Source organism: Oryctolagus cuniculus, chromosome 6, assembly GCF_051225735.1.
Source record: "Oryctolagus cuniculus isolate XC-2025 breed Fujian yellow rabbit chromosome 6, ASM5122573v1, whole genome shotgun sequence".
Lineage (NCBI taxonomy): Eukaryota > Metazoa > Chordata > Mammalia > Lagomorpha > Leporidae > Oryctolagus > Oryctolagus cuniculus.
In genome coordinates this window covers 60,347,770-60,360,873 of record NC_142872.1, presented here as the reverse complement: position 1 = coordinate 60,360,873, position 13,104 = coordinate 60,347,770, and the positions used below count along the sequence as shown (strand labels likewise).

At 54.5% G+C, this 13,104-nt stretch overlaps 1 protein-coding gene across 2 annotated transcripts in view; it reads left to right on the top strand.

Annotated features, from left to right (window-relative positions):
* Positions 1-13,104, top strand: part of SH3PXD2B (SH3 and PX domains 2B) — a 107,801-nt gene that overhangs the window by 82,467 nt on the left and 12,230 nt on the right. The window contains exons 9-13 of one of the 2 annotated variants that reach the window (XM_089336212.1): positions 430-513; positions 2,548-2,665; positions 6,308-6,534; positions 8,496-8,545; positions 9,780-9,905. In XM_089336212.1, the coding sequence (XP_089192338.1) occupies positions 430-513; positions 2,548-2,665; positions 6,308-6,534; positions 8,496-8,545; positions 9,780-9,905 (605 nt within the window). The remainder of the gene's footprint in view (positions 1-429; positions 514-2,547; positions 2,666-6,307; positions 6,535-8,495; positions 8,546-9,779; positions 9,906-13,104) is intronic. The other variant, XM_051843617.3, reaches the window with a different exon arrangement.

The following is a 13,104-nucleotide window of genomic DNA, read 5'->3' as shown; positions in this document are numbered from 1 at the left end:
GCCTCCCTTCCAGCCAGTGGTGACCACCCCGTGCCTCTGCTGGGGGCTGATGATCAGCCCACTCTACACATGGGCAAACAGGTCTGGAAGGTAGAGGACTTGCCCAGCATCTCAGGGCTCGAAAGTGGCAAAGAGACCACATTTTCCTAAAGGTCTGTACACTTTTCCTCCCTTTGCCACGAGGGTTTCTCCTGCTGCCTCTTCACAGTCACAGTAGGGATGGAATCATGTCTACCAGATGCCCCTTCGCTCAAGTTCAAGGTGACTCAGGCGCTGGATCTTTCTAAGACACCTGGGGTTTGGAATGGACTCCAGAGTAATGCGCTTCTGAGTGGGCGCTGTGCTGGGTTCCCCCTTGGCCGCAAGCCCGGGGAGTGCTGTCTTCTTACCTCTGCCTTCTGCCCTTCCCCTCCACATGCCGCCCGCCAGTGTCCTGGAGGTACTGGTCTTTGCCCCGGTCCGTGGGCCGCCGCCGGACTCTGGGGGACTTGAATGCCATCAGCTGGCGCCCAGGTGCCTGCCTTGGAGTTTTCTTCCTGTCTGGTGTTTGGAGCCGCGTCCCTGCATCTGCATGAGCCTCCCAGCTCTGGGACTGCCCGTGCCTGCTGCATGTGACACACACTGGTCTTGTCTGTCTGGCGAGTGTGGGAGTTGGCATGTGGGGGCGGGAGGAGTGAGCCTGGGGCGTATCTCGGCCCTGGGGCTGAGAAGTTTCCCAGCTTAAAGAATGAGGCCTGGGGACTTCTGGGCTGCTGAGCCAGGGACCTGTTCTATTCGTCAGGCATGCTTGAGTGGCACGGGAAAGAAGCCCACATCAGCCAGGTTAGGCAGAAAGGGGAGCGTGTTGATCGACATCACTGAGAAGCCCGGAGCAGGCTAGCTTCAGGCATGGCCTTGGAGGTGCCGTCAGGCTCCGGGGCTCCCTGACCACCCTGCTGCTCTGTTCTCTCCCTTGCTGTGGGCAAGAGCTTTTCCTTCAACCCGAGCCCCAGGTTGGTACCAACTCACCTGCTTGGGTCACGTGCTGTCCTGTCTCTGAAACCAAGCACGGTGGCCAAGCCAGGGGCACACAGCCACCCCCTCCATCCAGAAGGTGGTGAGCTTAACCATGTGTATGGAGGCCAGGGGGGCTGGCAGAGGAAGGGCAAGGTGGGTGTGAGACCTGTAGCATCAGGAGGCACCCATGATGCAGTCCCCAAGGACTTGCTGGCAATCATTGAGCGGTTTCGTGGGTGCTAGAGAATCCCCCTGTGCAGTTCAGCCAGAGGGAGCTGGGCCTCAGGAGCCCCGGGCCAGGGGGACTGACCACACTCAGTCCAGGACCCGGCCAGCGCTCCTCCCTGCTCAGGCCAAACAGCTTCCGCTCATCCATCCACAGGGTTGGGCTCCCTCGTGCACCTCTCACAGCCCATAGCTCCAGGGCAGCTTCAGCAAAGGAGGCCACAGCTGGCTGTGTGAACACAGGATATGTGCAGCTTGAGTCAGCACAGCCCCCACAGAGCAGGTCAGCAGGCCAAGTCAATCAATAAATAAACGCCCTGTGTGCCTTCCGCCTCCCTCTGCACCAGCTGAGGAGGCCACGGACAGCCTGTGGGATGTTCCCAGAGGGCTGGAGACTGCACCAGCCTCCCAGCCGTGGCCACCAGGACACAGCTGGTGCAGCCACACTCACTCGGGGGCTGAGACGTCACCAGAACAGGAAAGCCTTCTCCTCTGCTGGCTAGTCCCTCTGGGACATGCATCCTTGTTTCTCCATTTCAGCCACCAATGCACTGGAGGGTTGAGCTGTTCCCTCCTCTTTGGAGCACTGTGCCTGAGTGTGACGATGAGCAAGGCTCATCATCATCAAGGTTGCCGTGTGGAGGGCACAGCTGGAGGAAGCCCACAGGGAGAAGAGGGGGCCGTAGGTTAAGGGCTAGGGGACCCCAGAGAGTAGTAGGGTGAGAATTAAAGCTTCAGGCATGGTTGGATCCAGGGGCTTGGCCATACTCATGAAAAAGGAAACTCAGTTACCAGCCAGGTGATGAAAATGCAATCCTTGGTAGCGATTGTAGCTGCCAGATTTTCTGCGTATCCTTGAACTCCCCACCAGCATGATCGGCAAGGTGGTGCCCACCGGGCCTGCATGTCTTACTCAGTATCCCAGGCCCCTCCGTGGTGCTGGAGAAGTCCATGTAAAAATAAGTAAGTTGCTCGTTGTGTCTCAGGGTGGTTCCGAGAGTGAGGCGGTGGGAATCAAGCAGAGCGGGAGGCTGAGGGTTGCCGCGGGCTGACGTAGTGGATGGTGTGGGCCAGGGCACGACCTGGAAGCCCAGCTTTGAGGAAGGTGAGGATGAGTGTGACGCTGAGGAGTAGCAGAGGGACTGGGACCTGCCCTTTGTCCTGCAGCCTGCTGCCTCTGCTGCTTGCCCAGGCCGCCCAGGGCTCGGTGGGGGCCTGGGGGTGCACAGAAATCTGTGGAGGGCGAGGGCCTGGCCCAGATCACAGTCGGCATCCGCTGGGCTCCCTGCGTCCTTTGCTTACTCCAGCCTCCCCTTGTGCCCACAGAGGAGAAGTACACCGTCATCTACCCATACACAGCTCGCGACCAGGACGAGATGAACCTGGACAGGGGGGCCGTGGTGGAGGTCATCCAGAAGAACCTGGAAGGCTGGTGGAAGATCAGGTACGCTCGCCGCCTCCTCTAAGTGGGTGGGCTCGAGCGGCTGCAGATGGCATTGTCCTCCCCCTACATTCTTCCCCCAAAGTCTGTAAGACGCAATACCTTCTCCAGACATACCGGACCACAGAGGGCAAGGCCGGTCTCCCACTCCAGGTGTCTCTCGTGAGCCGGAGGTTGAAGCTGCCCCTGGGGATTTGCCCCGCTGCAGCCCCACCCTGAGACCAGTATGCCGGGTGAACGCTGTGTCTCAGCTGTCCCCTGCCCTGGGGTCTGCGCCATCATCTGCCTTCATCTCTTGGAGTCTAGTAGGAAAAGCAGGTGAACTGAGCTCAGACACTTGAGGGCTTTCAGCTAGTGTTGGAGTCCGAGCCGCGTAGGCAGGTAGGGTGACCAGCTCGCCCTGCTCGCCTGAGACTTGCCCTGTTTTAGTCCTAAGGGTGCTGGGAGCCCCTCCTTGCTCATCCCAATGTGAGGCTGTGACCCCAAGAAATGAGCAGAAGGGAGGAAGCCAGGGTCTCTGTGACCTGGTGTGTGGCAGGACATCAGGGCCTCTCACGTGAGGCTGTACGCAGGGTACTGTGTGCATTCATTCATTCCTTCATTTATTCATCAACAAACACACACTAAGATTCTGTTTGGGAACACGCCCTATCCTGGGAGCTGGGGGTCTGAGCGGTGAACACAGAAGATGGATTGGCAAACAGTTGGAGCGGGCGGTGAGATGAGCAGTGAGTGGGAGGGATGCAGGGGGCACTTTGGGGCCCACAGAAGAAGGACTGCTTGGCCTGGGGCTTCAGGAAGGCTTCCTGACGGGGGCTCAGGAGTGAGATGTGAAGCCGGAGAATAAGATGCTACAGACACATGCTAGCAGACACAGCTGTGGGTGTGATGGCTGCCCTGGACTTGCAGCGTCTCTGGGACTTGGAAGCGGCTGCCTCCGACTCAGGTTGCGGTGAGGGCTGTCGGGAGGTTCCAGGGAGGCTGGAACATGGCAGAGCTGACACTCGAGCCCATTCCTTTCTCACCCTGACGCCCATCACTCCCCGCCCCACGTGCTGCCCTCTGCTGTGGCGTTATCTCCCCGCATGTTGAACTGGTCACGCTGAGGCCCGATTGTGCAGAGCCCAGCGGGGGCTGATGAGGGTGCAGCTTCTCGCCATCCCCCCAGGGGGCACATAAGACTGACTGACACACGCTGCACCACGCACGTTGCCACCTTCCTACAAATTCACTGCCAGTTACAAACGGCCCTTTTTTCTTCTTTACAACACGGGGCCATTCAGTTCTTCAAGTGATCCTTGATGCAGCCTTTGGCCTCGCTGTATTTGGGTGTATTTAACTTTTCCCCCAAGGCATGGGCCCCCGTTTTGTAGGGGTGCAGATGAATGTTCCACCACCTGCTCTGCCTGGGGAGGATGCTCCTCATCGTGGTGTCCGCCAGTTCCCATGGTGAACGCCCCCTCCCTCGCTGATTTCATGCAATCTGGGTGACCCCCAGTGTGGAGAGGGGAGGTGTGCCCAGTTGCTGTCACGAGCATGCACCTGGGCTCCAGCTCTGCGCTGGTCCACGCTGACTCTTCTGCACGTTGCAGTTAAACTGAGTTCTGTCATGTGGAGAACTCAGTGATGGTTACAGCCGCTGAGTTCCTTTCTGGGGAAACCGTGAGCTGATCCGTCAGGGTGTCGGCCACGCCACAGTTCTGTGATGACCAGCCTATCCCGCACCTGCTCCCTTCCCTCACCAAACAAGTGCTTAATCCACGTGTTAGCCAACGAGAACAGAGCCCTGCCCTGTCTCTGCCAGGCGTCGCACCAGGAACTAGGGCTGCTGGGAAAGGCCACAAAGCACAGAGGTTGGGAGCACAGTGGTCCAGCTGCTGAAGTCTGGATTTGTTTCTGCTGTGTGCTGGCTCTTAATCCTGTGTGAGATACGCAGCCTCCCTACCGCAGACTCCTGGCCCTTAAAACAGATCTCAGGGTAGGCATTTGGCGTAGCGGTAAAGACACCTCTGGGACCCCTGCATCCCAAGTCAGAGTGGCTGGGTTCAAGTCCCACTTCCACTCCCAATAGCTTCCTACTAATGTGCACCCTGGAAGGCAGCAGGTACTGGCTCGAGTGCTTGAGTCCCTGTCACCCACACGGGAGATCTGCATGACAAGTTCCTGGTTGCTGGCCCTGGAAGTTGTGGGCATTTAGGAAGTAAAGCAGTGGATGAGAGATTTCTGTCTCTCTGCCTTTCAGATAAATAACTAAATAATTTTAAGATTTATTGTATTTATTTGAAAGATAGAGTTACTGAGAGAGGTAGAGACAAAGAGAGTCTTCCATCCACTGGTTTATTTCCCAAAGGGTCACAACAGCTGGAGCTAAGCCAATCCGAAGCCAGGAGCCAGGAGCTTCTTCCGGGTCTCCCAAGTGGGTACAGAGGCCCAAGGACTTGGGCCATCCTCTGCTGCTTTCCCAGGCCATAGCAGAGAGCTGGATCGGAAATGGAGCAGCTGGGATTCTAACTGGCACCCATATGGGATGCTGGCACTACAGGCTGGGACTTTAACCTGCTGTGCTACAGTGCCAGCCCCAACTAAATAATTTTAAACACACACACACACACACACACACACAGATGTCAATATAGCTTGAGTTATCCCCTGAGTGTTTCTTCAGACTGTGAAATACTTGCATGCACTGTGACATATGGGGAGGAGACCCAGATCCAAACCTGAAACTCATTTGTTGCATCCACACCTCGCACGCACAGCCTGACAAAAGTCAAATACAATATTTTTAGTGCACCTGAGTCTTGACTGCACCCATCGCTTGAGGTCAGGTGTGGAATTTTCCACTTGTAACATCATACCGTTGCCCAAAATGTTGATTTTGGCGCATGTGAAATTTCAGATTTGGGGATTATGGGTACTCAGCCTGTAGTGCCTGTCTCCTGGGGATGGCTGGATTTCCATCCCATCAAGAGCTGTAAGTGCTGAGGACAGAGCAAAGGAAGTGCCCAAGGGCCGCTTCCATTCTCGCCATCGCTGTAGTCACAGCGCCGGCTCCGGGGACCTCCACTGCAGCAGAGCTCTGTGGCGGCTCGTCCACTTGAACTTTGATTTCTCCATTCAAATCACTGGCACCAGTGGCCCTGACTTAGAGACGACTTGGCTACGGTCCTGCCCCCAGGAGCTCACATGCTAACTGGGGAGACAGAACCGTCATGTCCAAATGTCCCGTGTGTGTTCTAGGTGCTGGGATCCCAGTGTGTGCGGGAGGATAGAGAGGGCGCGCTGGGGAAAGGGAGGGATGACACTCAGCGAAGCCCAGGAGGAGCAGGTGCTCGCCGGGAAGGAGTGGAGAAAAAGGCTTTCACAGTCAAAGGGGGCAGGGGTGGGAGGCAGGACGGGTGAAAGAGAGGGGGCATTTGGAGGCTGCAAACCAGGCAGGGTGGGTCAACCATGGTGGGTGCTGTCAGAGGCCTCAGGCTCCACCTGGAGGCAATGTGCCCTGCACTGGCCTCTGGCCCTTGGGCAGTGGTAGGTAGCCCCTGGTTCCTGCCATCTGGGACCGGAAGTTTGTTCACAGTGGAAGTGTGGCTTCTTCCCAGGAGCCTGGCAAAGCAGCCTGGCCAGCGTCCTTCCTCTTTCTCCCAGGTACCAAGGCAAAGAAGGCTGGGCCCCCGCCTCATACCTGAAGAAGAGCAGCGGGGAGCCCCTACCCCCGAAGCTGGGCCTCGGCTCGGCCGCCCACCCCGGTGCCCTTGACCTGGACGGTGTTTCCCGGCAGCAGAATGCGGTGGGCAGGGAGAAGGAGCTGCTCAACAACCAGAGGGACGGCCGGTTTGAAGGGCGCCCGGGGCCCGAGGGCGACGCCAAGCAGAGTGAGTGACGCCCACCCATGCTCCCCAGGGCCACTGGGTGCCCAGCTCTGCACTCAGAGCTTCTCAGACATTGAACCTTGTCCGTGTAGCATCCCTGCTGCCCACCGTACTGCAGATAGGGAAACGGGGGCTCAGAAATTCCTGCTGATTCATTCCAGACCACAAAGCAGCATGTTGCGGGGTGGAGGTCAAGGGGCATCCCTCTCCTGGCCCAGTCAGTCTTACTGACTCGTCCTATCAACCTTTGAGGGACTTCCCTAGCTCTGTTTTACAGATTAGGAATCAGAGAGATGAGGTAGTGTATCCAAGGCCCCCACCTAGTAAAATGCTGGCACCAGGACTTGAACCCAGGCAGCTCGTACCTGTGCACTGTCGGTATCTGAGCTGGAGGAAGAAGTCATCAGCCCCGTGTTGGGTTTGCTAGAATGATAGGACTTCAACCCTCTTGCTTTTTAAAGCCTCCCGGCATGTACTTTACCATTTAATGTGCCCCACTTCCCACGAGAGTAGGGTTCATCACTGCAGTCTGTATCGTACCCAAGGCTCTGGCACAAGGGCCGTGCTGGTCGTTGGGGGCAGGGCTTCCAGCTACACAGAGAGGAGGTGGTGCCCCTGCTGCTTCTACCAAGTGGCAGCGAACTTCTTGAGTCCTCAGCCAAGCTTTGCAGTCTCTGCTTGGCCACCTTGAGAAAACACGCACACACTGCAGTGTTTGCTTGTGATACAGTTTTTGGCCAGCCCTGTGTTTCTGTGATTCTAATCTGTCATGGCCAAGAGCACAGGGGGATTCCTGGTAACACAGAGGGGCAAATAAAAATCTCAGTCCCTGTGTCTTTGTTGCGATATAGGTTCAGATGCTAAAACAAAGACCCCTCACCAACGGCCCCGCAACAGCCACACGCACAGAGCCAGTAACAGTGGCTCAGATGATTTACGTAGTTACTTCCTTTTCACAGAACAGTCCAAGTGTGTGCCCAGGCTGACTCAGCAACTCCGTGCAGTCGAGTCTCGTTAGTGCTGCATCGCTCTTGTGTTGCCCTCATCCCCCTGGCCCAGGGTGGCTCGCCTTGAGTCCAGCCCATGGAAGGAGGGTGGGAAGAAGTGCAGGGCACAACTCAAGCCACGTGCATTCCTCTTTCTCTCATGTCCCCTTAGCCAGAACTTAGTCACATGGCAACACATAGCTGCAAGGAAGTCTGAGGAATGTCGTCTTTCTATAGGCTAAAATGCTATCAAGGCTAAAACTCTGCTGCTGTTTATTCTGATAGAAGAACAGGGAAATGGGTATTTGAGGGAGTAGCCCTCTCCTGTACACCCCAAATGTCCAGCTGCCTCTGTGCAGACCACGGCACATGATGAGACCTCTACCATCTGCCAAGAGCCAAGAGCCTCCTTGTGATGCTGAGATCCAGAGCCAGGGCAGCCCAACTCCGGAGTGGAAACCCCTGAAATCATCAGCCCAGGCGTGCTTGGGTCAGTGTGGTTGTGCGTCGTGACATGTCTCACGTGGCTGCCACGTGCCGAGAGCACAACAGACGTTGTAGATGTCCGTCTGCACCGCTGCCCCTGGGAGACACACACTGTGCCTGTTGTACAGGACAGGATCTTGTGCCTCAAAGACTGGAGTAATTTGTCCACCCTCAGAAGGCCCCAGAGCTGGGTTGGGCCCTTCCTCTGTGTTATCCTGAAGCCCATGCTTTTGGCCATTCCTGGGCAGCATTGCCCTGCTCGAGGACTCTGCACCGCCCCTTTCATTCCTGCATAGGAAAGATCCAGGGCCCTGAGCCCAACGCGAGCAGCCCCTCTGATCAGGCTGTTCTCGCGGGAAGGGCTGCCGTGCTGACCCCCTTACAAAGCCTGTGCCAGGTCTGCTGCAGGAGACCTCTTCCCCAGATCCTGCTTCAAGAATTTTATCTGTGCAAGCCTGCTCGGCAGTGAAATGAGATCTGGTTTTTCCACAGGATCGCCAAAGATGAGGCAGAGACCGCCCCCTCGCCGGGACATGACCATTGTAAGTGCACTCCTGCTGCTGGGAGCTGGCCCCAGCCTGACGGGTGTCGTGAATAACTGCTGGCCACTAGCACACCCTTGCGCTTTCCTGGGGTGCTCTCTTTCCTGTCCACACAACAGCCTGTGAGTTAGGCCGCTGGGCCCATCAGCAGCTGGAAAGAATTGAGGGCCAGGCAGGGGAAACAGTTTGCTGAGGTCCCAAAGTGTACTTGTGACGAGTAGGCCTCGGCACCTACCTCCTGGGCCCACCTCTCGCTGCCTTAGATCAGTCTTCTCTGATCTGGCAACTTGAGGCCCAGGCTTTGGCGAGGCCCAGGCGCCATTCCAGTGTTCTCTGTTGTGAAATCCTGTAGGCTCCTTTCTAACCCGTACAGGTTGAACATGCCTAGCCCAAAGATACTGCAGAAGTTCCAGAATCTGAAGCTTTCTGAGCAGAAACATGATGCCACAAATGGAAAATTCCATACCATGAAGCTTTGTTTCATGCACAAAATTATTAAAAATAGCCTGTGAGATTACCGCCAATCCGTGTGTATAAGATGTGCATGAAACATGATTTAATTGCATGTTCGGACTTAGATATTCTTCCCAAGACATCTCATTGTATAAGTGCAAATATTTCAAAATTTGAAAAAAGTCCAAAAATTCAAAATATTTGCAGTCCCAAGGATGTCAGTTAAGAGATATTCAACGTGTACTTTGAAAAATGAGCCTCTTTTTTTTAAGTCTTCCATTTATTGAGTACCTACTATATACCATGCTGTGTACTCAGTAATTTCCTACATTAACTGGTTTAATACTTGGAACAGCTCCCACAGGTAGGTAATGTTGATGTGCGCATTCCACAAGGAATAAAACTGAGGTCCAGAAGAGGAGGTGATTTGCCCAGGATTGCACGCATCGTCAGTGTTTGCAGCCCTCGTGGATCTGACTGGCAAGCCTGTGTTCCTTCCACAACCGTCACGGCCTCCTGAATGCAGAGGCTCTTGTCGTGCCCCCATAGTCTCAGTGTAGCTCAGCATCCTATGTTGCTTCTCGTCACTGTGAAGTTGAAGGGCCCACGAGGTCTCATCAGGAGATGATGATCTGAGTGACCCTCTGTATTTTTTGGTCCTTAGAATGGGGATAGGCTTCCCAGGGTCCATCCGAGGGTGACTGCGCGCCCCAGTCCCATGGTCCCCTCCCCACCCCACTTCAGCATCAGGGTAACGCAGCCCTGTGTTTAATCGTGGCAGCCTCGAGGCCTCAACCTGCCCAAGCCACCCATCCCGCCACAAGTGGAAGAGGAGTATTACACCATCGCCGAGTTCCAGACCACCATCCCCGATGGCATCAGCTTCCAGGCCGGCCTGAAGGTTGAGGTCAGTGGGCCTGCGCGTCCCTGCCACTCCCCACCTGACTCCCAGCTGCACCCGCTGCTGCTCTCCTCTCTCCTCCTTTTGCTTAGTGAACTGTAATTCATATACTGTGTGGTCCACCAATGGGACGTGTGAAACCCACTTATTTGTGGATCCACACAGTTGTGTGGCCCCCACCGCTGGCCAATTCCAGAATAAAAAGTCCTCCCTGACCCATTAGCAGCCCCACCCTGTTTCCCCTTGGCCCCTCACACTGGCCGATTTTCTATCTCTGGATGTACCTGTTCGAGACATAGCACAGGAGTGGAATCACACGACGTGTGATCTGCTGTGGCTGCCTTGTGTTCCTCCTGTCACCCCCTGAGTTCACTTCTCCGGTCTCCTCTCTGCTTTCCTTCCCACTTCTCTGCTCATCTGCTGCATCCCCTGCATAAAGGTCAGCCTCAATCATGACTGCTGCTGCAGTTTTCCTTTCCCCGTTTTTGGGGTTAGAGTTCAAAGGTGTTCCCAGGCCCCCAAGAGAGCCTGTAAGTACTGGGATTGCAACATGGACCAGGGATTAGAATCCACAGGCAAAGATGTTTCTTGAGAGTTTTCTAAAGCAGGGGAGAGGCTGACGTTGTGGCTCAGAGGGTTAATCCACCACTTACAATGTCATCATCCCACATCGGGGCACGAGTTCAAGTCCCAGCTGCCCCACTTCTGATCCAGCTTCCTTTTAATATGCCTGGGGAAACAGTGGAAAATAATTCAATTACTTGAGTCCCTGCACCCAAGTGGGAGACCTAAATGAAGTTCCTGGCTCCTGGCTTTGGCCTTACCCAGCCCTGGCCATTGAAGGAGTGAACCAGCAGATGGAAGATCTCTCTCCTTTTTCTCTGTCACTCTGTTCACTCCCTGAATGGCTGCAACAGCATTAGCAGAGAGCTGAATTGGAAGTAGCCAGGACTTGAACCGGCACTCTTATGGGATGCTGATGCTGCAGGTTGGGCCTTTAACCCGCTGAGCCACAGCACTGGCCCCATAAATAAATCTTTAAAGCCCATCTCAGGAAGAAGTTCCCTTACACATCTCTGCAGCATGTGTAAGAGCCACAGGTTCTATACCCACAAGACTCACTGACTGCAGACCAGAACTACTCAGAAAAACATGGCCTGTGTCCCAGGCAGGTACAGACTTTGTCTTTGTTCCCTAAACAATACAGCCTGACGACCCTTCACATAGGATCTGCATTGTATTAGGGATCGTAAGTCATCTCTCCATACTTAAAGGATACAGGAGGGGTGCGTGGGTTGTATGCAAAACACTGTGCCCCTTTATAGGAGGGCTTGAACATCTGTGGATTTCAGAATATACAAGGGGTGCTGGAACTAATGCCTGCCCTGCGGGTACCAAGGGACAGCCGAGGCCCCCACCGGTTCCCAGGGCAAACTCCTGGAGCACTCCCCATTAACTTCTGTGCTGGTGTGTGCCCAGGCCCTGGGCAGTTGTCTTGTTTTGTTCTTTATTTATTTATTTATTTGAGAGGCAGAGTTACAGACAGACAGGGAGAGACAGACAGAAAGATCTTCTTCCATCCACTGGTTCAGAACTCCCCAAATGGCCACAACAGCCAGAGCTGAGCCGATCCAAAGCCAGGAGCCAGGAGCTTCTTCTGGGTCTTGCACGTGGGTGCAGGGGCCCAAGCACTTGGACTGTCTTCTGCTGCCTTCCCAGGTGCATTGTCAGGGAGTTGGATTGGAAGTAGAGCAGCCAGGACTCAAACCAGCACCTGCATGGGATACCAGTGCCACAAGCAGAGGCTTAGCCTACTTTGCCATAGCACCGGCCCCATGGGGAGTTGTCTTCACCCTGCTTGCTCCTCTGAGACATAGCACAGCTCATGCTTAGCACAGGGCACAGTTTGACAGCCCAGACCACAGGCACCATTGCCCAGCCCACTCCAGCATCCCCTTGTGGGTGCCTTCCTTCCTCCCCGACCCCCACTAGCTTGCCAGCTGCTCCATCAGACGCTGTCTGGCCCAGGCTGCCCCGTATAGTCAGTTAAAAGCTTATCTCTGCATTCCATGGCCACGGTGTCCTTCTAGCCCATCAATCACATCTCCTCCAGCCTTAGCTTTGGGAGGCATCGAAGCATCACGATGTTCCAGGAAAAAGCAATCTTTCTGTGTTTTCACTTCGCTATTACTTGAGTTAAGGGCTGGAGTGGTGGAATTCAGGAACATTCTGAATTGAATTTTAACCTGTGATAGAAAACTACATTGTTGTTCATTGTGCACACATATATTGAGTGCCTACCATGTAAAAACATGGGGGCGTTTAAGACGTCATTCCAGCAGGACTGGGGAGGAATAGGGTTTGGGGGAGAAGACCACATGAGGAGGTGCAGCCGGCTGATGAGCGCACAGATGTAGGCATTGATAGGTATTTGGACGTGCGTGTCTCAAGTTCAACATTTTGGAGTCCATAGCTTAGTGATCAGTATGAAGGTACTTCAGAAAGTCTGTGGGCAGTGGAAGTAAAAGATAAATTTGTGTTCATGCAAAAATTCTGAGATCCAGGCACAGTTTTTTTTTTTTATCATAATGCATTTTCTAAGAACTATCTGAAGACTTTTCATAGACATGGATTTCATAGTTCTTTGCACCAGAATAAATTTATCTTTTTATTTTCATTTTCCTACTGACTTTTTGAATGAAGAGTGAGAGTCTGAGAGGGCTGGGGTGGAAACCCTGAGAAGATGGGTATTGGAAGGATGGTCCGGCAGGTGCAGGAGAGTCTGAAAAGCAGAAGGAAGTGGCGGCAAAACCAAGAGCAGGTAGGACATTTGATGGAGGCAGGAGCCATGTATGGGGTAACGCCTGTACAGGCACGTTCGTGAGCCAGGAGGGAAGTCACCAGCCATTTTGCAAGAAGAGCTCAGTGGAGAGGTGGGACCGTCACCCAGATCACCAGGGAAGGAAGTGAGTGGGAGGTGAAGAAGTAAGGCATTGACTGCAAAACATGAGGACCTAGTTATGAGAAACAGCAAGAAAGAGGGCGGTAGCTGGATGGAGACTTTATAAAGACAGGAATTGAGCAAGTGAATGTTTAGCTTCTCAAAGCATGTTTTAAAGTAGGTTCATAGGAATCTTCCGTCAGTATAGGCAGACTGCCCGGGCAGAAATCACCGTCATCACCATCACCACCACCACCACCAGGA